Below are 23,942 nucleotides of genomic sequence, written 5' to 3'. Positions count from 1 at the left end.
TCGACCAGGGGCAATGGGTTTTGACGGGCTGGTTGTCGCCAAAACTTTGCGAAAACGTTCCCAACACATGCGAACGAACTCAAACGAATACGGCAAGTCCAGTATATTGCCGAACAGGGATGATGTATCCCAAACTCGGGTATTTGAGGTGACCCCTGTGTCACGCAGCGCAGCAGATGTGAGATAGATGTTGACTTCCTGCAAATGCCCCCGACCCACGAACGTGCTATGCAAGGGAGCTGGGTGAAAATATCACGAGCGAGAACTTCGGGGTCCGCTACGAGTTTCCGAGAGGTGTGTCCAAATTTTTGTAAAAAGGTATGTTGTGTTGGCTCAACAGCAGGATCGATATCGAGATTCACGGTATCAATTAACACTCGCAGTCAAACCAAGTGTAGTCATCGACAAAGGGCTGTGAATAATCCGCGGACTGTGACGGAAGGTGGATGGCGACCCAAGTTATCTATTTCCAGATGACGAAAACACAGCAGGTTGCCTCGATAGGGATGACTGAGAGTGTGAAAAAGGCGGTCAGATGGTATAATCGATGAGGGAACACCGTAACAAGCGGAGCGACTGCAAAAATCGACATGCATTATTGGCAGATAACGGTTCGACGCCTTTCCCCGACAGTTCCACTATTTTAAATGTTCGGTTAGCCAGGCCCAGGTTGCCATTGAACGTAAAAAAATGAACAGCACGAAACTGACCCTGACAGTGCGATACCGCTACGATATACCAGTGGACCTCATTATACAGCATAGCATTTGTTCTGATGGATTTATTTCAGTTCACAGCACACCCACCATGGGCTTGTGGAAGGTTTTGCAGGCCGTTACAAGCGCTGCAAAGGATTTAAGTCCAAATCGGACTCAGAATCCCACTTTGAACTCCCCTAATATCTCAATCGCAAATGATGAGATCGTTAACAGTTCTAAACTTCTTCCGTGTCGATAGGACAGCTAGAGCGTCGGCGCACCTGCACAGCTGGTGCCAGTGGTTCAATTTCGAAGGCGCCACAGCCTCCGCCGCAATCGGAGGGAAGACACAACATCGCGCGATGTCGAACTTCTGAAGGTAAGCTGCGCACGCATGCGCACCACACTCTGGATCCACATGTACATAGTATGATAGAGCTAGTGGTCTGGACAGAGGAATACCGGAAGTATCCGGACCAGTACAATGAGCCCACTGGACCCTGGTTCCTAAATCGCGTTTCCTAAACTATCTGGACTGCACAGCATGAGGACACATGGATCCAAAGATGAAAATCGTATAAGTAGGTTCTCACAGCGAGCACGAGGGCACCCAACAGTCAGCGATGGATCAAAGTCTTTCTGAGGTAGGTCTCCAGGTGCGTAAAGCTCAGCATCCAGGCACTTCACATTCAAATGACACTGTTTCGCAGGACTATTACCAGCTGCTCGCCGATAATGGTTTGATATCCCATTCGCAAGCAAGTCAAGTACCTAAAATACCCACTTCACCATCCGCGCCAGACCATCCTCGCTGCCCCCTCTGCTCGCACCTTCTCGTCACATGTCATGGTTGTTCGAATGTCACCTGCGATAACAGTCACTGTAAAGGTGCTGACCTCGTTAGTTTTGTGTCTTCGTGTCAATCGTGCTTGTCGACTCTTGCAACGGCGAAGATGTGCAGCCAGCTCAACTGTTTCTCTCGCACACATTTTACTGGTGGTGTAATCTGTCCTGATTGCGTCAGCCCCACGGACGGTCACATAATTTGTCACTGCGGAGACAGCTGGATTTGTGGCCCGTGTGCCACTCAGAATCAACTTCTCGACAGGTGTGGACGCTGTCCAAAATGTCAGAACTATTTTTGTTTTTTTGGGTGCAAATATATTGGCGTGTGCGCGGATTGCCGCGAGGTGACGCTGTGCAACGATTGCATGGAGGAAGAATTATCCGAGTCTGATCGGAAGCGGTCTTTCCGCTTAAGAGAGAGCATATTAACATTCCTCGTGGAGACGTGCGAAGAATGTCGATCCAGAATCTGTATAGATTGCTACGAAGAGCAAAAATCCCGTTGTGGATCTTGTCTCAGTGTTCATTGCATGGATTGCGCGGCCTTATATGTTGAGTGCCCGGGATGTGAGGAGCGTACGTGTTCACAGAAGACTTGTGTGTGTCATGAGTGGTGCCCGGTATGTCGATCTTCAAACAACAATTTTTGGTTGCCATTGACATATCGAAATAAGGCACAATTCTCGGACTAGTTTTACACGTGACAGCTTCAGGAAACCTGCAGTCGACCAGTAGGAGTTTTTGATAGACGCTGACGGGTGTTAACAAAACCTTTTGTCAGTTTCGCAGTGTACTCTTGCTTTCGAATTTTACCTGTTCAGGCTTTCGCATTCCTTCCCGAACGCAAACGTTCCTTTTGCGGAGAAGTCCCAGGCATGTACGAACGAACACAAACGAATGAAGCAGATGTTCCCTGAACGTGAACATATCCCAAACTCAGGCATTCGAGGTGATTTCTATGACATACCGAACAGCAGCTTTTCAAAGATATGTATGAGATGGGTGTCGATTTCATCCCAGGGCTTCCAATGGACATGCGGGCATCATCAAGTTGCCTTTGAGAGGCTGAGAGTTGTAACGAAATATCAGACAACTAGTGGGGGTACCGGTGAGTTGCTGACGGGCGAAGTCATCAATAGAAGGTGACAGTAGCAAGGTCAATTGAAGGGAGTTGCGCTCCGTGCGAATTCGAGACTGAACGTGGGAAGAAATGTGGTTCACATTGTTTAACAGAGGCAATCATAGATGTGGTCAGGGTGTCCGCTGAGCGCTGCAGCGCTGAGCCCGCAGGCTCGGCAAAACTTTCCAAGAGAGTCCATATGACAGGCCTGTTCGAACGTTCATTAACATTGTCTGGACTCTACAATGCACCAGAATGTGGGTGTCCGAATTGCCCACATGATGAATGTATAGATTGTTACGTTGTACAACACTTTTCAAACATTACATTTTTCGGCTAAATTCGGATTCTCCTCAGACAGCAAGTTAGAACAACATCGTACGATGTCGAACTTCTGAAGGTAAAGCTGCGCATGCATGCGCCCCACACACTGGTAACTCTGGATCCATGCACACATAGCTACTACTAGTGGTCTCGACACAGGAACATCGGAAGTATCCGGACCAGTACATTGTACAATGGTTCCTAGAATGTCATTTTGTTGTTTCCTAAACTAACTGGACTGCACAGCATGAGGACACATAAATTCCAAGATGAAAACCTGATAAGTAGGTTCTCACAGCGAGCACAAGGGCACGCAACAGTCAGCGATGGATCAAAGTCTTTCTGAGGTCGGTCTCCAGGTGCGTGAAACTCAGCATTCAGCCACTTCACATTCAAATGAAGCTGTTTTGCAGAACTATTACCAGCTACTCGCCGATAACGGTTTGATATCCCAGTCACAAGCAAGCCAACCACCTCAAATACCCACTTCACCATCCATACCCGACTATCCTCGCTGTCCCATCTGTTCGCATCTTCTCATCACATGTCATGGTTGTTCGAATGTCACCTGCGACAACAGTCACTGTAAAGGTGCTGACCTCGTTAGTTTTGTGTCTTCGTGTCACTCGTGCTTTTCGACCCTTGCCACGGCGAAGATGTGCAGCCAGCTCGACTGTTTCTCTCGCGTACATCTTACTGGTGGTGTAATCTGTCCTGATTGCGTCAGCCCCACGGACGGTCACATACTTTGTCTCTGCAGGGACAACTGGATTTGTGGCGCGTGTGCCACTCAAAATAAAATTCTGGACAGGTGTGGACGCTGTCCAAAATGTCAGAACTATTTTTGTTTTTTTGGGTGCAAATATATCGGCGTGTGCGCGGACTGTTGCAAGGTGACACTATGCAACGATTGCATGGAAGAAGAATTATCTGATCGGGAGGAGTCTTCGCGCGCAAACAATAGCGCATTCCTCGTGGCGACGTGCGAGGGATGTCAGTCCAGAATCTGTATAGACTGCTTTGATGAGCGCGAATCCCGTTGTGAATCTTGCAACAGTATTTATTGCAAGGATTGCACTGACTATGACGAGTGTCCGGGATGTGGGGAGTTTATGCGCGTATGACTTGCGCCACAGACGACTCGTATGTGTTCATGAGTGCGAGGTATGTCGATCTTCACAACAATTTTTGGTTGCCATTGACATCGAAATAAGTAATATTTCTAGTTTTACACGTGACAGCTCAGGAATCCCGCAGCCGAGCGAACCCTGTGGACTTGGAATCGACCAGTAGGAGTTTTTGATAGATGCGTGTTGACAAAACCTTTTGTCAGTTTCACAGTGTACGTTGGCTTTCGAAGTAATTTTACCTGTTCAGGTTTTTGCACTCCTTTCCGAACGCAAACATTCCTTTTGCGAAAACGTTCCGGACATGTACGAGCGAACATAAAAGAATGAAGAGATATTCCTTGAACGTGCACATATCTCAAACTCAGGTATCCGAGGCGACTTCAAAGATATGTATGTGAGGGTGTTGGTCTTATCCTAGGGCTTCCAATTAACATGCTAACTTGGTCAATGAAGAACCGGTTGCAACACAAGCCTGAAAGTGCCTTTCTCCCGAAAACACAGCAACAGAAAGAGTGATGGAGAATTCGGCACAGATCGACCTTCCACGCTCTGCATATTCAAGTGCTCGAGCTTCGAGGAGATGATGATTCCACGGGTGGACAAGAGATCTGCAATAAGCCATGGAGACGACGAATTGTCTTTAGTGGTGAAGCCTCGCCTTAACGGGTCCGGAATGATGTCTTCCTGGAACTTTGCTGAGTCTGGTGTTTAACGAGTAGCAGGCTCAGCAGATCTTGTCACTACACACAGCTTTGGGAACTGGGCCCCGGGAAACAAAAGCGCAATACGAAAGCACTGCAGTAGGACTGGACTGTCCGGACATTCAACGTTCTGAATTCGACCAGGCATGTACATATTCAGTTCACTAGTCCCGCCACACTTTCTGTTTGACTGCTTTGCGATTGACTAGTGTCCTATCTGAATACAGACTTATAAAGTGAGCGCCGCCGTGTCACGTGACAACACACGTTTGCATACACTCATGGGTACTTAAGCTTTAAGGGTGTCCGCTGAGCCCGCAGGCTCGGCAAAACTTGGGAAGGGAAGCCTAAGGGTCCATATGACAGGGTCCATTGCCAGGAATGCACGGAGTGTGGGTGTCTGAACTGCTCACATGATGAATGTATAGATTGTTACGTTGTACAATGCTTTTCAAACATTGAATTTTTTTGGCCAAAATACCGGATTCTCGTCAGACAGCTTAGAGTAAATTGACCAGCTTGAATGAGGTACTGTCCTCGGAACGGCAGCAGGTGGGTTTGCTTTAGCAGGACCAGGGATCACGTTACAACTTACCAGCTGTGCATACTAATGAGGGCAATGTAAGATAAAAACACCGGGCCTGTGTGTAAGCATATATGGTCTTCCTTTGGTTCTCCTTTTCCTCTCTTCTCACTTTGGACATTCATGAATATTCAAAGTTCTGAACATTAATGCGTCTCTCTGCAACCAGTTGGGGGGTATAAGCACTAGTAACGTTCACTCGTCGAAGTGACTTGGTATGTATGCGGGCTTAAGCGCTGAAGTACTTATCCATACACAGCTTAATTAATGACATTCTTTTCGGCCCATTCACTTCCTCATTTAGCACTACATGCGTGTGCAAAGGCACCTAATGAACCGCGCGGCGTTCGAACGTTCGTGGCAACCGATTTATCCCTCATCCGACAGTACTGGACCTACTGTAGGTCATATGATCACTTTAGCGAGTTCTTAATAAACAAAGCCGGTTAATGTGGTGTGAAGCACTCGTACGTACGTGCAGTCCATCTTCCTGCTTGAAAAGCTTCACGACGCTCGGAATGTCTGTTAAAATCAGATATTTCTTAGGTTTAGCCACTTTGGCTTGGAGTCACTATGGCCAGGGATCCGAGTTCGTCTTGGCTGCCTCAGCGGTCCAGAATAGTGCTACTGCTAGTACTGTTCCTTCTTCATATGCGGTCCCAGGAGCGTTCCCAACTTCTCTCTACTCTCATTACTACAATAATCCAACGGCCACCTCTGCGCAGCCACAGCCAGTCATTTCAGATCCCGTCACGGTAATTCTCTACTATAACTACTACGTAACTGAAACTAACTCGCTCTTCAGCATGAAATCTTTCCATTTTCCCTGACAGACCCGCAAAACATTCCTCAGGTAACGTGCATTCCCAATATGCGCCGCGTCGGTTTCATCGTTTTAACCCTCCGGCTTTGACAGAATGACACTGTGGATCCCCATCCGCTTCCACCCCAGGCGTCCTCTGAACAACTTCTTCAACAAGCCGTAGCGCAGATCAAGTCAATTGCAGTAAACCCGATGTTCACTACATCATGTGCGCGGTGCCAGGCTTCTCTAGAAGTGGCCAAATTTCTTGCTCTTGCCGCTCCTGAACAAGGGACCAATCTTGCTCTGACGCTTTGCGAGTACTTCGATTATTCACCCTCTTGCGAGAAAAATTATGGACCTCTCGTCTTGGGACCGATCCTTACTCAAGTTGCATCTTTTGCTGATGTCGGAGGGTATGACGGACAGGTAAAATTAGTTGCTGAAACGGAAGAATACTGCTCATGATGTTTCCCAGTCGATTTGCTCCGAGTTTCTTGGCTTATGTCCAGCACCTACGACAACGACTCTCAACCTCACTGGCTGGTTTGCAAAGCCAAAACCAAACCCTCTTCCCCCTCCCAAGCAGCCCAGTGGCCAACTGATGAAAGTCTTACATCTTTCTGACCTGCATATTGATGCCCGTAAGCGGCATTTGCACGTATGCGTTGTTTATTTTCACCGATATTCTATTGACAGGTTATGCGAACGGCGCAGAAGCAAACTGCACCAGTGGTTTGTGTTGTCGCGATAATGCTTACAATTCTCTCAGCCCTCAGACACCTCTCTTCCCTGCGCCACGATACGGCTCGTTCCTCTGGTTAGAGCTCATTCACTGGAAGAATACAATCTGACATCTTTTAGCGACGCTCCGTATTCATTGATCACCTCTATATTGGAGGCCATCCCACCGTTGACCGGAACTGATTCAACTGGCTTCGACTTTACTTTGTTCACTGGCGACCTGTTAGCGCATGACCCAGATAACCAGCAATCTAGGTACGTGTTTTATACACATTGTCGGTCTTTTCTCACTTCCCTTCAAGGGCCATGAACGAGTACGCTGAGGTAATATTTGTGTTTCAAAATTAGACCGTCACATATCATGTGTCCTGGCAGGTTGTCCTTTATGATCTACTGAAGCGCATGCTCGGATCTGGCCCAACCTATGCTACGCTCGGAAACCATGATACTTGTCTACCAGATCAAGCTTCGCCTTCATCCCTAGGAGGTGCTTTGGGGCAACAGTTCAGCTGGTATAATTTCTCTCTCGTCAGTTTCCATCTTATATTTTATCTCATCTACTAGGCTATACGACCACGTTACAGCGTTATGGGAGCAAAAGGGATGGCTTCCGGAGGCTTCTGTCGAGTTTTCGCGGACTCACTATGCAGCATACATGGTTAAGCGTGCAGATGGCCTGAGAGTAATCAGCTTGGATACCAACTTATGTGAGGCAAAATGTTTAACTGGCATGAGCACTAACAAACTTGTCTACAGGGTACAGGTGCGTAATCAATGATCCAGACAGTCAAAAGATATAAACTGTGCAAAGGTCAAACTACTTCAATTACATCAACTCTTCCGAACCAGATGTTTCTGGAATACTAAGGTTCCTCACTGACGAACTTCAGGACGCGGAAGACGCGGGAGACCGAGGTGCGCTGATGGATGATACTACATTCCAATCGATCTGACAGTGCTCAGTCTGGATCATTGGTCACGTCGTCAGTGGTTGGGATGGCTCAAATTCGCTGCCGAACCCAACCAATCTCTGTAAGTTTAACCTCTCAATTATCGTGCAACATGCTGAGCAGCGTCTGCGCTAGTTTATCAAATGTAAGTTCGCTGGATGTCGAAATCACTGCATGGAACTGATATACCTAGTGTTGATCGCTTTTCTCCTCACGTTATTGCTAGTATGTTATTCCTCTACGATGCCCGAACCAGTTTGACGACTCACATAATCAGACATCTTCTGGGGTCACACACACGAGGACCAGCTATCCGTATGAGCCGATGCCACTTCATAGAAAGGGAACGCTGACATATCTTCTTGGTCCAGATCTACTATGCCAATAATGGCACGAATATAAGTGCTGAGACCGCTCAGGCGGTATCCTGGGTGTGTCCTTTGACGGATCCATAGTAACGATCAATCTAACTTGGCTTCCAGACTGGGCCCTCTGTAACACCCCTCACCAACCTGAATTCTGGGTTCCGCGTTTATGAAATCGACTCTGCTGTAGGTTTTCCTACTTACGTCTGCTAAATCCAGCTTACACATCCACGCAGACTTTTGAAGTGGTCGATGCTTATACGTCAGTTTTTCTCCGGACTGCTGTCACCAGCTGGTACTTACAAGTTCCTTGCAGCTGGAAGAGTTACGTCAACGATTATCCTGCACTGGATTCGCAGACTCAATTCGGCCCTACTTTCGAGTTCGAGTATAGCACTCGTGAGGCATATGGAGGAAACATCGCCTGGGGAGCAACTGACCCACTGAACGCAACCTGGTGGCATCTTGTAACTGAGCGTGCGTATATTCCTTCTTTTCCACCACCATCGCTATATATATGTTGTTTCAGAGATGGAAGTAGACCCGACTTTGATGGAGGTAAGTTCGTGACTAGATGTTTCTAACTTGTTGTCTCACTTATTCCTAGGCCTTCAATTCATACCAGGGAAAGGGCTCGATACTCACTCCGCCATGCACGGGCGAATGCATTCCTGCTAGGATCTGCTACATCCGTAGTGGCTCTGCTAGCATCGCCAAGCAGAACTGCATATCAGGTTATGGATCAGTGCAGTAGTAGTTTATCTTAATTCCTTAGAGCTGTGATGGACTTTGCAAATAAGCGCGTTTAAGTAGTATTGTGTGATCGGCGATACCCAAACAACGGCGAGGCTTACCCACGAGTCATGACCTCCGAGTCAGACCTTTTGCTCAATTAACCTCTTCAGCCTTGGATAACGTTCTAGCATGGTATTAGTGGTCTGGCCAATCACTGATAATGGGCGCTTCCAAGCACATATGGTAATTCATCGCAAACATGCAGTAGCAGGCGCCTGTCTATCTTTCGTGCTACCTACCACCCTCCTCGTTACATTTTCACCAAGGCATTGTCTACCTAGCCATCATTCCCACTTACTAGATGGATGAAAACAATTCTCCTCGGAAGAAGCGCTGGGAGTGGTTGAAGCCACGTTCAGAGTCTTCAGAGCAACATTCGGTAGAGGACAGAGTAAGTAAGCCCCTGCCGGTAGTTGGTGAGCCGCAAGCCCAAGAGGCAGGAACTGGCCGCCTTATGCGCAATGCTGTCAGAAAGCTCTCGGGCCAGGAGGAAGATGGAGCTAGAAGGATTTAGTTAAAAATGCAATCACACCTATACGACGTGGTAGCACTAAGAATGCAAACAGTGTCACAGTGACTCAATATCGGGCTGGATGGATGTCGAATTTTTGTTAATGTCCAAATCCAAAAATTTTGGAATGGAGGACGATGCCAGGATGATGATAGGATTGTTTGCTATGCGTCGACTGATGGGAGGAAGGCCTCTTGCACGCTGAGGATGATTTCGCCTGCTTAATGGAGTGGAGAGCAGGAGGCCTATGTTTCAAGAGGACACGTCAGTTGTGGAAATGGAATGTTGAACTCGATCGAATGCGAAAGGAATGAAAGTTTATACAAAGCAAGAGGTCTGGAATTTATCCAGATTCGACATAAAACCTTCCTATTGCTCTCAGGACGATGTGATCGAGAGTAAGTTTAATAATAGATTCACGCTGAGCTATATTTGTACGTTCAAACATGGTACTATAGCGCACATCAACCTGAGCCACTCGCAACAGCACTGACAATAAATAGCATCATCAACCAACTGCTCACCCACCTGCCTACTATCCAGCTTCCTGAACCGCTTTAGAACCCACCCCTCCCAAGTAACATCTCCTTCCTCAGCACAGTGCACAAGGACCGTCGTGGTCTAAGTGAAATTTCAAAAGCAGATGGAGTCTGTTGGTTTGTCCAGCTCGAGAATATTGAGGGGGCCTGTGACGTTGAACGTTGACAATTTGATAATGTCGACTACGCGGACCTAACATGAATCAAACATAGGCAAATAAAGGCGCGCAAGCTCACTCGTGACTTGGCAGCTGCCCACTGCAATCATCGTGACTAGTCTGTAGTGGTGAATGAACTTTGTCCTTCCAATACTGTGACTCCTGAGCATCACTGCACCAGTATTTGCGCCCGACAACGGTGAGGTTTCCTGATGGCCTATTGCTCGATTAATCTACCTCAGCCATCGATAAGGTTCCGAACTTCCAGCATGTGCATCGATATAATAGTCCAGCCAATCGATATTGAGCGCTTCAAAACACATGTTCGGCAGCTGCCTGTTTATCCTGCGTACCATCCACCACCTTCCTTGTGACTAAGAAACCTCTTACATCAGCAAAAGTGGCGCAGCCCGGTAAGGCCTTCCCAGGCATGGCAAGATACCCCCAGTCTGACGAACTTCGCCAAGACTGAACACGGCTTGCAGACAACCTCTCCGTCGTGCCAGATGGGCACCAGGCTGGTCAAAAGCCATCATAATCGTGTATTTTAAAAAGTCTTGAGGCGCCTTGCAATGTTGATCCAGCCTTGCCAGTTCCAAGCAGGCTGTTCATAGCTTACATGACTCGTACCAGACAGATAGCACACTGCAATGCAATAAATAGAATCCAGTGAATTTCATGATCGTACAATACAAAGCAGTGCAAGTAGTAAAACTACACAGGTGTCTATGTGAGTCCGATGCCATCCAAAAGCAGGAGCAAGGGCCTGATGAGAGCAAAAATGATGGTGCGAGAAATGAAATATTGTAAGTGCAGGAGCAGTCGTGAGTGCGAGCGTAATGTACAGCATGATGGGCGTGAGATGACCAAGTGGAATGCAGTGAGTGACAGCGTTGAAACCTGTGTGATTAAAGCAAGAGTCAGAATAGGCAAACCGACCAGGATTCAAAATACCTAGGCAGCCTTTTTACCACGACGAGCCACAGGCTTTTTCTTTGGAGGCGCAGGAGCTTTCAAATTCAGGATACCAGCATCACCCACCTCGTTAGTGGGTTCTTCAACCTGGATACCACCAGCAGTAGTGCTGCCGCGGTCCGGTCCAGAACCATGGTTCGAACCGGACTTTTGGTCCGGTTCTCCGCGGTTCGGTCCATGGTTCTTGCGCCAGCCAGAACCGGACCGGAAAACGGTTCTCGGTTCTAGATCTTCCCAAACGGTCCAGTTCTGGTTCGGCCTTCCCGAACCATTCCGAACCCTTATCGACTTTGACTTCGACAACACCTGCCTCGACGTCAGACTGTCGTCTTCGGGATTCACATTGTTGATTAATCAAGCTACATTTAGCCTTTTCGAAGGTATACCAGTAAGCACTAACTAATTAAACTCTCAAGTCTCTCACCTGCTCACCTCTATAACAGGAAGTTCTATTCATTGAGGACCGGCTACAACACTGCGCAAGACTACCTTTTACTGGAGGTGGATATGTTAGGCGCGGTCAAGGTGGATTTTGGAGGGATTGTGTCTTGCGCTATGCTGCAGAGGTGCATATTTGTGCTCTGAATGCTGATGGCTCCCTCAAGGGCCAGCACCCATCGCTACCAGCGCACAACCCATCACACGCCACGCCACCTGCGCCTATGTTGATGCCCGCCACCTCACTGCATCCCCTCTCACTCGCTTGCTGTTCTTGCCGGCTGGCTTTTGCTGGCTCGCTTGCCATGTCTCACTCGCCCACTGTCTCTCACCCTCTGTCTCTCGCCCGTTGTCTCTCACCCCGCTGGACGCGACCCAATCTTTCAATACGATGAGAGTTTTTGGAGGTACGTTTTATTTGAGTTGTGATGACACGATGTTGAACGATCACCTTGCACTACAGGCTTTGCGCATCGCGCGATTGAGGATATCATTTGGAAGAACTACCATCATTTTCGTCCTCTCACCTTTGGGTTTGACGCTTGTGCTTCAGGGCTATCGCAAACAATCCTGAAGTCTTCCCCGAACCACACAGGTTTAATCCTCAGCGTTGGATTGACGATGCAGGTTGCGTGCGATAATCTCCGGTTGATCTCCGGTTTTTCACTTTTGGCTTTGGCCGTCAGTGAGTAGTATCGTTCATCTCTTGACCATTTCTTACGCCTTACTTGAAAATGTCAGAGTGTGTCCTCACGAATTGGTCAGTCTTCATCAATACGGCTCTCATCATGTGGGCTTTCCACTTTTCGGAGAATCCTGCGGCCACCAGCATCACAATTTTTTCTGAAGCGCCGGCCACGTCAGCATCTTCAGCAGCTACAGAGGCAGAGGGGTATGGAGTCATCATTAGAGTAGCTACTCGATGTGTAAACTAGTATTTCAATGTTTTGTTTTTCACGCTTGCCACTGAAAATTTTCGGGTTCGGTTCGAGTTCGGACCAGAAAAAAACCGAACCGGACCACAGAGAACCGTTCTCTGTGGTCCGGTTCGGGGTTCGAAGATTTTGCAGAACCGGACCATGGTCCGGTTCTCGGTTCTCGTCCAGGGCCCTCTGAACCGGACCAAACCGGACCACGGCAGCACTAACCAGCAGAGAGACGCGCAGAACCGCGAGTGTTGGACCGTGGCTTGGGTACTGGTTTGGCCTTTGGAACGGGTTTAGGTCTGGGGACAGGTTTGGCCTTTTTGTGCGCACCAGGCACTGGATTGGGAAGAACGGCTGTGGGTATAGCAGGTGGCTGTTTTGCCGGGGAGGGTGGGAATGATTCCGAGTCAGATAGTGGTGTCAAGGCGCGTGGTGGTGATGATGTGGAAGGTGTAACCTGCAAAGGGAGTCTGGGTGGAGATAGTGGTGGTGCAGGTGATGATGGGCGTTCTGCTGCTGATACTGAGGGTGGAGAAGTAGTGGTACTGCGCACAACATTGTTTGTTGCTGATGTCGAAGTGTTACCTTGTTTACGAGCGGCACATTTTGCTCGCATTTTCGCAAGGTCAGAATCGGTGTCATCTGCGGCAGCTGTCATGGCCTTGGCTGCATGTTTCCCGAAAACCTGTCTGTAATTTGTGTTAGTAGACCGTCATTAATATTAGCCTAGACACATACTCGTTAATCCATGCCGAACCCAGCCAGTGTGCCCACTGAGAGAATATGCCTTGCCAGTCTCAATATCCCACACCCAGATTTCCCCGTCATCTGAACCAGACACGATACAATGTCTATCCATGGAGATTGCAACAGACCAAACATAGTCAGTGTGACCTTGGAGAATACCTGATGCCTTCCCGGTTTCCACATTCCACATGCAGATGCTCTCGTCCGCTGAACCAGACACGATGCCCTTCCCATCCGACGAGACTGCAACTGACAGAACAGAGTCTGTGTGCCCTTGGAGGGGGGCAACCAGCACCTTGCCAGTCTCTATATCCCACACTTGAACTGTTGTGTCATCTGAACCAGACACAATGGAACATCCATCCAGCGAGAGTGCAACAGAATTAACAGAGCCAGTGTGGTATTCAAGGGCGGCAACCGATGCCTTGCCCATGATGGTATCGGCATCCCACACCTGAACCGTCTTATTGTCCGAACCAGAGGCTATGTGACTTCCATCCCGCATGATTGCGACAGACTCAACCTGAGAAGTGTGACCTTGAAGAGGGGATCCTACTGCCTCGCCAGTCTTCGCATCCCATGCTCGGATCGTCTGGTCAGATGAACCAGACATGATGCGGTTTCCATCCGAAGAGATTGCAACTGACACAACATGGTCAGTGTGGCCTTTGAGGGGGGTACCGAATGCCTCGCCAGTCTCCATATCCCACACCTGAATCATCTTGTCTCCTGACCCAGACACAATGTGTTTGCCATCAGGCGAGATGGTGACAGATAGAACACCTTCAACGTGGCCTTGAAGGGGGGCGCCCAATGCCTCGCCAGTCATCATATCCCACACCCGGATTGTCTTGTCTACCGACCCAGACACGAGGCATTTCCCATCTGGTGAGACTGCGACAGAGTAAACAATGCTTGTGTGGCCTTGGAGTGGGGCACCAAACGCCTTTCCAGTCTCCATGTCCCACACCCGAATTGTCCTGTCCCACGAACCAGACACGATGCGTTTACCATTCGGCGAGATTGCAACAGACACAACCCAGTGAGTGTGGCCTTGGAGGGGAGATCCTGATGCCTCGCCAGTCTTCGCATCCCACACCCGGACTGTTGTGTCCCACGAACCTGAAACGATGTGATGTCCATCTGGCGAGAATGCAATGGATGCAACACGATCAGTGTGGCCTTGAAGAGGGGCACACAATGACTCGCCAGTATCCATATTGCATACCTGGATCGTTCCGTCACTTAAACCACATGCAATGTGTTTTCCATCTGGCGACAGTGCAACCGAGTAAACGGCGTCATTTGCATGGAGTATCTTCTCCATTTGAGGCCAATTTTCGACATGGCCAGCGACGATGTGGGGTACAAGGAAACTTTGAGGCAAACTTGCGAAACATTCTCGACTGGGTTGGAGCAAACAGTAGAGCGGACAAGTATAAATGGGGAGTGCTGCGTAAAATGGTGGTTGCAAAGGTTCAGATGAAACACAGGGTATCCCTGCTAGCGTGATGAACATGCGTGAACTTGGTATGACCCTATGACCATCCACTCGTAAGAATTCATTGGGCAACGAATGGGCTTGAGCTATGCACCGAAATCCAATCTGCAATAGATGATAGGGTCATTACTGACCTGCCTAGGCTTTTCATCAGAGCCAGTGCTTCCAACCACCAAAGAAGGCGCTCTCCGTCAAAGAAAGCTTCAACTTCTTTAGCGAGTGATGATTCAAAGGATGTGGAGCCAACATGCGTTCCCCAGAATCGACATGAGTATGATAGCTCAGTCGGAATAGAGCCTTTGACTCATCTCTCCAAATCAGGGACGGAAGAGTTGGGTAAGTACAGATTATCCAAGGAGCAGATGTTGAAGTGAAGCCCACGCTCCATGACCCCAAGCGAGGCAAAGGCGAGGTCGGCCTGTACCGATGATGTATCAATGAAGGAGTGATGGCTCTGCGATTCTTCGGTGAGGAAGTCATAGAAGGATGCATGTAGGGGACAAACAGGAGTATGAAAATCTGTAGTCCCGGTTAAAAACGAGGCCATTGGCCCGATCACCCAATCCACTTGGACGTGGTCTTCTTCATGGGGAAAATGCAGTCGCATTGCAGTCAATGCAGTCACGGGGAGCAGTTCAGGGGATGCAACGATTTGCCCCATCACCGAATGAAACATGGCAATTGCTGCCTCATCCTCCAGGGGCATAATGTCCATCAATATGCATTGGTACATATCATCCAGCAGATGTGTTGCTGTTTTAGAGCTAGATGTTCCACCAATCACAGCTTTGTAACGGCCCATTGGATCGCCTACTTTGTTCGTATCCTTGATGTACTCACAGGCAAGACAAGCCCGTTCAAACAAGCCATCAGATTTATCAGCAAGCGTCTTAGAGTGCCCATCATTGAATGTGTTGTGTGGGCCTTTCAGTATGTCAGAGATGTAAAGTTGGATGTCATGTTGTGTTAATATGACCGGGATTTCATCCATGGAGATGTGGTAATGCAACGGGGTTTTCAGAGTATCTGTAATGTCTTGGAGTGGACAGGAAGTGACGATGATATGGAAATTTGACGGAAGTGGAGGGGAAGAAGTGCTCGTACCGCAAGAAAGCAGACGGAGAATCTGTTTCTGGGATTTAGCATCACCGCTCTCGTCCAATGCATTGATCACTATCAGTACGGGTGCAGTGATTGTTTTTGAGGCCTCGTCGATTGGTTTTACGACTAACTCCTGCCATTGTCTTGAGACATCTACAGTGTGTCTGAGCTCATTGTTGTTATGAACCGCACGCGCCAATGCTCCCCGCATGGTGATATCGCAATCAGCCAAGTCACGTGCAATTGTAGTGAATATCTTTTCGTGGCGGTGCTCGGCCACCCTTGGGCAGTCGAAGCAGAAACAAGCACGCATTCCCCCGTGCTCATGAGACCAGTTGGCTATGGTATGTGCGATGGCTGATTTGCCTTTCCCTGCCGTGCCAGACAACCACAAGACACGTGGCATGTCTTCACCTGTGCTACGGATCCAGCACTTGACCTCGGATAGAATATCTTCCCGAGTGCCTGAGAGACAGTTCTTAGACGTATTCCGTCCAGCACCAGGCACGTATTCCATGCTGCTGACGTCCAGGTCCTCAGCTAAATCATGGGCATCAAACTTCAGAGAAGAGTCAAAGATAACTCGAAGTTGCATCATACCGATACGGTGGATGGTTTCGATGGTGGTGAGAGCCATTTGATCTCGGAATTGTTGCATGAGGTTGTTGAGAACCTTGTTGTAACATTGTATCGTGGTCTCCGTTTCATTCAAGGCATGTTTGCCAAGTCTTCGCCCTGTAAAGAGCTAAATATTGGGGATGTTGTGATGAAAATGACTCACAAAAATTCTGCATATCCGAGTAATGGACGACAAAGTCAGCACACTCCAACGTTTGTTGCACAATCTTTCCATAAATCTCTAGCATGGATGAAATCCTAGCCAATCTGTCCCCTTCCATTAATAAAACATAGATGTCCGAGATCTTCGAGAGTAGACGGGACACAGCAGCATCTCAGTGCGCCTGATTGAGAATCATCTGTTGCCCATACAGTCTTATTGACTTGCGAAGTGTAAGAATATAAAATTGAACACACCTTTGACACGAAGGTGAAGATACTCAATGCCACCTTTGCATAGGGATGGACCTACGCACAAAGATCAGTCACATAAAAAATCGAGATAGGTGCCCATACATCCGCAAGCCCTGTAACAATGGAGTTAAACACTCTTAATGGTGCGAGAAGTTGGGAAAACGTGTCGATCATATCTGAAGCAGATTGTAGGTTGTCGGATGCTGAAGCAGTATTTTCCACCATCCCTGAAACATGTTTGATGCCGTCGAGATGTGCTTTGGCATTCGCAAGCTTTTCCTCAACAAGCTTCATGTCAGGTTGTTCAGATGATGAGAGAACTTAGTCTATGATCGAAAGAAAGATAACAACATTACGGACTGTGATAGTCAAACTTGTGTTTACAATGCCCACATCGGAAGACTGGTTAGGATTTGGTTCAGGAGGGATAGTGGGTGGTGGAAGATCTTGCGGCCGTTACTGGTTAGATCACACATAGAACACGCCAAGAATTGTATATACCTGGCTTGTCTGAAGGTGTAGGGGATCCTGTACGCTAGAACCTGTGACTGTGGGTTTGGGGTTGGGAGACTGTCAAGCGCTTCGAGTAGACTTGTGAAATGACTTGGGAAGAAACCTTGATAATCTATTCCTCGAAGGCAAGAGACTGGATGACTACAATCATGATTAGAAACAACAGTGTAGCTGTAGCTGTAATGGCGAAAGTCTATACATCACTAGCTGCCCTCTGCCCTCTCTCATCTGCCAACTGAGGGTTTGAATGACTTCGCTTCAGCAATCCCCAACACTTCTTACGAGCAGGATTCCCTTCACTCATCGAGTATGTTGGAAGGACGGTTGACTGTAAGTTTTACATCAGCAAAAGTGGCACAAGCTGACAAGGCCTCAGCAAATGCCGTAAGCCTGGCATAGAGTTCCAAACATGGCTACAGGCCTTACAGGCGTCATGCCAGGCATTGTAAGGCTCCCAGATGACAAAGTAATCGTCACTCGCACATGTATGTATGCAAGAATTATCAATACAATAGTAATGTAATATGTTTCTTCCCTCACACAGCTGAAAGACAAGTCCTTCCAATGCATTCTAATACTCAGCATAGTCACCATAATCCTCTTCAGTATCCGCAGCACCCTCTCCGTCCTCAGCACCAAGAACGGCATCATCTAGTTCATCCTGCGAGCCTTCCTCTTCTGAGCTGTCATCCGATAACAACTGCTCCTCTAGGTCACCATAACCAAACTCACTGCGCTCGTCATCCAACACTGAACCATCCTTGTTATCATCAGCCTCTTTGTCCGATTCCTCGTCTCCATCAATCAAATCTGTGTCAAACTCGTAAGTAGCACTCTGTAAGTTCTCTGCTTCTTCAAGCTCATCGTCCGACTCAGACCAGCTTCCTGTACAATCCATATGCTCCTCACTGGAACTGCTGATGCTGCGCATGTCTGCATCTGCCAGTGTGTCTCTATGATCATCACCAGACTCTGAGTCGATGTCCTCATTCATCAGCGAACCTGGTATGTAAAACATACCGGTGCGCTCGCTTTCCTTCGTAAATGGCACTGAGTCAAGTGCATCTCGGTCCTCGTAGAAACTTTGTGTCGCCTCTCGTGTGGTCTTGTGTCCAACACCACCACCACGGAACCGCATGAACATGTCGCGATCTACAAATCTAAAAAAATGTAAGTCAACTATTTGTTTTGCAAGTAAAAAAACCATCAACTGGTTGACATAGTACCAGCTATAGTCTATATCACCTTCACGAGGCTGGCGAGCAATTGATGGAGGAAGAAGGTTTGCGGTGGAACCATGTGCGAATCCTGGGATTACATGGACACCATGGATCACTTGCACAGGGTCGACAAATCCAAAAGCATCTGCTCCAACCTTGTTGGCATCATAAAAGCCAATATGGTGCAACCGACGTGCAACCCAGCCAGATTTATGGTTAGAGTCTCGACAGAACCAGTGCACCCATAGGAAATCGACACATCGTGAAGCTCGGTCACAAGAATCTGAACCAAGATATCTGGCATATACGTGAAAAATACCGATGATGCGCGCATACCAATATGGGTGAGGAGCGAGTTCGCCAGGTTTACTTTCCTTGTTGCCTAGGAGCATGATGTCTGCATGTGTACGTGGATTGAGTGAATCTTGAGCTCTTCGAAGATCGTATGTTGTGTAGTTGATACAAAGTACTTTGTGTTTATAGATCTTATTGTTGAGGATGATGAGTGAGTTCTGCTGTGCAGCAGTAAATGTGCGTTCCTCAGAATCATCATAACCGAGAAAACGAGTAACAATATGATCCTTGAGCCATGGTAAAAAATCCTATGCAAAATCAGATAGACCAAAACCCACAGTGACTTCGGATAGATACCTTCACGGCGAGGTCCTCACGATTCCTGTACAGCCATGAAGTGATGTCCCAGTGTTGGCGGCATGAGTTGGAAATCTGATACTGGGTCTCTGGAGAACACTGCGGCAATGACTCTGTTTCAGCAAAGCCAACTGAAGGAGAAGAATCTTCTGCATGATTCAAGCGACCTTCAGCTTGTTGTGCAGCAGCCTTTTGTCGAATCTTGTGAAGGAGTCGTTCCTGGCACTGCTGTTTTGCGATACCCCGCACAATTTTGATCTTGTTAGTGCATGCATAAAAGTGTTTCACACAGCGATGCTCCAGTTCACCCTGCAATCAAAACTAGAACCATGAATCAAGAGCGGAGATGTGTGTATTAGCGCACCACTTGTGTTGAAAAATTATCAGTTGTCCCAAACAACCAGATTGACCTCACATAGTCACCAAGTGCATGCAACTTGTAGGTAGACATGTTGAAATATCGTTGTTGAGTGCCCTCAGTGGTTCTCTTGTTCCCTTTCTTTGTCGGCATGGCTTTTGACTTCCCCTTGACCGAATATGCAGGTTTTCGGTGCCCCTGAGCAGCAGCTTCTTTGGGTAGCTCTTGTGTTATGAACGAATCACATGTAGACTGCTTGAAGCGGTGGAGAGCTCGTCCTAGCCTGATAGTCGAGTTGTCGAGGAAATTGAGTGTTGTTTCGGTGTGCATCCGAAGCTTTCCAAGTGCATGCCAGGTCGCAAGCTCAAAAAGTAAGTCGAGAATGACTTCGTCATGATCGGGTAGCAAGCCCTCCATTACTGGAATACAACACTATATATGAATCGGGTCGTTAGACAGCTAACAGTATACTAAAGGGTGGACAGACCTGCAACAAGTCTTCATAATCTCTCACAGTGAGTTTGGCGAGATTTGATACATTCCAACTGAACTTCCGAATAGTGTCCCTCCCGAATGTTGGCACACAGCAAAATCTTCAAAATATTAGTCTTTGGATGCATTAGATCACAGAACTCACCTAGCATCGAACCGTGTCATAGTATCTCCACCAAACACATGCAGAATCCGTAGTAGATGGGTGAGAGTCCCTTTCCAAACACCGAGTTCAAATTCGTGCATAAAGTCAGGCACGAACATCGAATGGAAGTCAAATCCAAACCTAGATAGTCATTCAGAAAATGCATTCTTTGATTCTATCAGTCAAAGTTATCTTAATGAAGTTTGAAACTTACACATGTTGGTACCAGTGACATTGGCCCAAGCAACTTGTCGATCACGGTGCTGCCAATGTTGCGTCCTTTTGTAAAGATCCAATCACGCACTCTCTCAATGGTACTCCTGCGTGCGTGATTATCCAATCGCATGTCCCTTTTATGCCACAGTCTATCCAGCTTCATCCCAAGGTCGGCAATTTTCTCCTTAGGAATGAGGCAGCACGGACAGGAAAATTTTCCCAGAAATTTGATGCATGCGAGAAGAATCCTGTCAGTGTTTGATTAGTTTTATGGCATAGTAGTGCAGGCAGAGTACTTACTTTTCAGGATAGTCAGCGGCATATGTAAAAAATCGAGGAAACACTCTGCGCTTCACATTATCGGCAAACCACACCACAATACCATGTTCATATGCGTGCATGAACTCTTCGTCAAGGAGAAACAGCCAAATGGCTTGCATAAGCTCTCGCTTGAGATGTGTGAGCACTGAGCTTGTCGCTGCTTGCCCATACAATTTATGGTAATATTCATGGACAATGTCCGGTAACTCAAAGGCAAGTCAGCGAACTTTGCAAACTCAATCATGAAACAGATGCAAACCTTTGGGATATATGCCAGATGATGAGCAGCGAATGCAGAGGGACAATTCCTGATATACTTTGACTGATTTCCGATGAACATGTAGATTGGCCATAGCGCAGCATGTCCAAATGAAGCAAGATGTGTCGAGTCTGACCAAAGCATGATGGAAGTGACAACGGTCTCCAGCTGACAACCAGGCTCATGGGGCTGTGCCTTTATCTTCTCATGCTCATTGAGCATAGCATTGGCCATATAGACCTCCGTAATGATACGTTCCGGAAATTCACCCTCATCAGGCTGCCAGAAGAGTTTGTACGGGACATTGTGAAATGATTTCGAAGCGACTTCCTCATAGGCTGACCTGATAACCTCTAGAGGCTTCCGGTAATAGAGTCCATCCATGGCACAGTCAGGTGCATCAGCTTCAGATGTGTACTTGTGCTTCTCAGCAGGCAGCTTGATATTGACAGACGCCTCGTGCCACTTGTCGGAGGTGCTAAACAGCTTTGAATCTGGGTCCTCATCGGCCTGGTCCATTCTTTTTGCCTCCCGAAATGCAGAAAAATCCCTGAGGTCCTCACGCTCAAAGTCATCCGCCAATATGACTCCCTGCACAAGGCGGTCAATGTTAGCCAGGGAGTTACCGCTGGATGACTCGTAAAACCAGTTCATGAGATGAAATGTGGTAGCATTGAGAAAAGGTGCAAAAAATGTGCGATTGACTGCTTCAATAGCAGTACCAAAGCCTGCATACCAGGGCCGCTTGTTTGAACTGTCGGCCTGTTGGAAAGTACGAGAGTCACATACATCATCGAACAATGAAGTGTTCTCAGGGTCATAGGAAGGGAAAGTTCCTCGGTATGAACGAAAGGTGCCAAAAGTGTCCTGTTCAGTGTGTACCCACACTTCTCCTTCTGATTCGGTAGTACCTGAGTCAGAATGAACAGGAGATTGTGGAACGGTATGGGCTGCATCATCTACTGGAGGTGGAATCGGAACAGGGATGGGAAGGGCAGGAAGTTCATCTCAGTAACGTGAAGGTAGTTGCCGCCTGCGATTCGGAAGACCTGATGCTCGTGCCAGTGGTGGGGGTGAGGGCGAATGATGTACTGGCAATTCCTAGACAGCAGCATGAATACCCTGTATCACTCTGACAAAAGAAACATTCACTTACATATGGCTCGGGATTCTCTAACTCTGGCTGGTTCACCTCGTTGAGTGAGGGCTCGTCGAGTAAGGGAATTTCTGACTGAGCATGTGGAGCAGGAGGAGGCTGTGGGGCTTGGCACTCGTGACGGGCATTCATGACATTGTTTGAGGCGTCTCTAAGGCCTTTGCACCATTGGTTCTGGTGCGTTGACAGACCGCGTGCTGATTTGGCAGTATAATTGCAAGCAGGACATATGAATGACATGACGAGGATGAAAGTGAGTAACACAAGGGTGGTACACTTTGCAGGCATCGCCTGCGTGTATCTGCCGAGTCACTGCAGGCATACACTGTGATGGGGAGGCGAGGAGTCAGAACAAAGGACACATTATATGTTAAATCGGACCTGCCACCTGATCAAAACCTGCCTGCAAAACTCTACACTCCCAAAGAGCATCCTGGCAGTGCTGTGCACCATATGGTGATGTATCCTTCTCTCCCGCTATAGGTCCAATATTGCCATTCTCTCCCTCTGGCTGACGTACTTGACCAAGCCTCTGCGGATCATGACTGAAGCCGATAGACTATGTTTGAAGAAAGTAACTGCCCTTGTGAGCTGAAGGAGGATCGTGAAATGTGTTGAAGAGCGCAATTGTAGAGCAACTCACTTGAATGGGAGGGCGATGCTCGACGTATATACTCAATATCTCTGGTAGTTCGTCGATAACTGGATGTGAAGAGGTTTTCACGTATTTACCTATAGTCAGTATCTTTGGTAGTTTGTCGATAGCCGGATTTGAAGACTCTTGGGTGTAGAATCATCACTGCGCCGCCATAGATAAATAGGTGGATTTGGCAATCGAACTCTTGAAAGATGAGTACGGAGTGAGAGCTGAACCTCGTGATGGAGATGATATTTGCAATAAGGGTCAAGTTACATGGGTGTCGGCTCAACACAAGAAACAATGATATTCATGTGACAATCTATGTAGGGTAGATAAGTTCAAGTGCCAACTGCACTATCGCGAACAAATGTGTACCTCATGTCCTGGGTGTCAATGAAACAAGGTAGGTTAGCATGGTGAAGCGGCATAATAATGTACAGTACACACACCTCTCCAGAAAAGAAAGACACCCGCAATCCCTCAACCATGCTTCATCGTATGCAACGAGGAGAGTACAGGAGAGTCCTGCGCGAGACATATCTTCACCACAAGCTCGATGTCAAAATTATCCTCCGGTGTTGGAAAATGGTGCCTCATGGCATTCAGGGAAGTGAAGCACAGCAGTGCAGGACAACGTGCCACGCTCGATAAAAGAGATGCAGAGTCGACCGGTTCGGATTTAGGTTGATTAATGGATGGCAGGGCGTAAGACACATAAGTAGTAGAGGGAGGGTGTTGTGATACTGGATGTGGGAATGCAGATTGCGTAGCTTGGCGAGGGTATGCATGCTGAGCTTGGTATTGATATGCGGAGGAGTGGTTCAGGGTGAGAAAAGGGCAGGTAATAATGGGAGGTGGGTGAGAATGCGAGGGCGGATGAGCATGCGAGGGTGGGGTAGCAGCAGTTGCTGGTCAGGACTCTGTAATCTAGATAGAAAGTGAGCAACTTAAAACGGTCAAAATTTATGGATGTGGTGGAAGGGGA

The 23,942-nt window shown here is 47.8% G+C and overlaps 5 protein-coding genes across 5 annotated transcripts; 4 read left to right on the top strand and 1 right to left on the bottom strand.

Moving 5' to 3' along the window:
• Positions 1-1,224: 1,224 nt before the first annotated feature.
• On the top strand, positions 1,225-2,339 carry F5147DRAFT_222459 (uncharacterized protein). Its single transcript, XM_041428679.1, has 2 exons — positions 1,225-1,354; positions 1,409-2,339. The coding sequence occupies exons 1-2, from the start codon at positions 1,322-1,324 to the stop codon at positions 2,234-2,236; spliced, it is 861 nt and encodes a 286-aa protein (XP_041291739.1). The 5' UTR covers positions 1,225-1,321; the 3' UTR covers positions 2,237-2,339.
• A 780-nt stretch (positions 2,340-3,119) lies between these two features.
• Positions 3,120-4,277, top strand: F5147DRAFT_222429 (uncharacterized protein). Its single transcript, XM_041428678.1, has 4 exons — positions 3,120-3,151; positions 3,233-3,347; positions 3,402-4,152; positions 4,203-4,277. The coding sequence occupies exons 2-3, from the start codon at positions 3,315-3,317 to the stop codon at positions 4,110-4,112; spliced, it is 744 nt and encodes a 247-aa protein (XP_041291738.1). The 5' UTR covers positions 3,120-3,151; positions 3,233-3,314; the 3' UTR covers positions 4,113-4,152; positions 4,203-4,277.
• A 1,579-nt stretch (positions 4,278-5,856) lies between these two features.
• F5147DRAFT_699577 (sphingomyelin phosphodiesterase) lies at positions 5,857-9,077 on the top strand. Its single transcript, XM_041437630.1, has 21 exons — positions 5,857-6,157; positions 6,208-6,255; positions 6,319-6,633; positions 6,683-6,848; positions 6,904-7,024; positions 7,069-7,203; positions 7,251-7,272; positions 7,324-7,460; positions 7,513-7,655; positions 7,705-7,711; positions 7,760-7,863; positions 7,912-7,980; positions 8,034-8,043; positions 8,092-8,123; positions 8,176-8,213; positions 8,270-8,329; positions 8,381-8,449; positions 8,500-8,525; positions 8,580-8,740; positions 8,793-8,821; positions 8,871-9,077. The coding sequence occupies exons 1-21, from the start codon at positions 5,921-5,923 to the stop codon at positions 9,015-9,017; spliced, it is 2,076 nt and encodes a 691-aa protein (XP_041291737.1). The 5' UTR covers positions 5,857-5,920; the 3' UTR covers positions 9,018-9,077.
• A 2,444-nt stretch (positions 9,078-11,521) lies between these two features.
• F5147DRAFT_699570 (uncharacterized protein) lies at positions 11,522-12,745 on the top strand (the record flags this gene model as incomplete). The annotated part of the gene is made up of 5 exons (XM_041437629.1): positions 11,522-11,629; positions 11,685-11,807; positions 11,869-12,086; positions 12,143-12,364; positions 12,421-12,745. Coding segments are annotated over exons 2-5 (688 nt in total), but the record flags the coding sequence as incomplete, so codon positions are not given.
• A 3,913-nt stretch (positions 12,746-16,658) lies between these two features.
• On the bottom strand, positions 16,659-18,430 carry F5147DRAFT_653680 (uncharacterized protein; the record flags this gene model as incomplete). Its single annotated transcript, XM_041433805.1, has 8 exons — positions 16,659-16,699; positions 16,736-16,877; positions 16,990-17,040; positions 17,089-17,274; positions 17,488-17,556; positions 17,699-17,827; positions 17,926-18,043; positions 18,078-18,430. 8 exons carry the CDS (start codon positions 18,428-18,430, stop codon positions 16,659-16,661), a joined length of 1,089 nt encoding a protein of 362 aa, XP_041291735.1.
• Between the last annotated feature and the right edge of the window lie 5,512 nt (positions 18,431-23,942).

This window comes from Suillus discolor (assembly GCF_016758755.1).
Source record: "Suillus discolor strain FC423 chromosome Unknown F5147scaffold_34, whole genome shotgun sequence".
NCBI lineage: Eukaryota > Fungi > Basidiomycota > Agaricomycetes > Boletales > Suillaceae > Suillus > Suillus discolor.
This window is presented reverse-complemented; position numbering and strand designations above follow the sequence as displayed.

Coding starts and splice junctions, on each gene's coding strand:
- F5147DRAFT_222459 (XM_041428679.1), top strand. CDS start 1,322: ATGGATCAAAGTCTTTCTGAGGTAGGTCTCCAG. Junction 1,355..1,408: donor TTTCTGAGGTAGGTCTCCAG/GTGCGTAAAGCT, acceptor ACTGTTTCGCAG/GACTATTACCAGCTGCTCGC.
- F5147DRAFT_222429 (XM_041428678.1), top strand. CDS start 3,315: ATGGATCAAAGTCTTTCTGAGGTCGGTCTCCAG. Junction 3,348..3,401: donor TTTCTGAGGTCGGTCTCCAG/GTGCGTGAAACT, acceptor GCTGTTTTGCAG/AACTATTACCAGCTACTCGC.
- F5147DRAFT_699577 (XM_041437630.1), top strand. CDS start 5,921: ATGTCTGTTAAAATCAGATATTTCTTAGGTTTAGCCACTTTGGCTTGG. Junction 6,634..6,682: donor TCGGAGGGTATGACGGACAG/GTAAAATTAGTT, acceptor GATGTTTCCCAG/TCGATTTGCTCCGAGTTTCT. Junction 7,025..7,068: donor CGATACGGCTCGTTCCTCTG/GTTAGAGCTCAT, acceptor GACATCTTTTAG/CGACGCTCCGTATTCATTGA.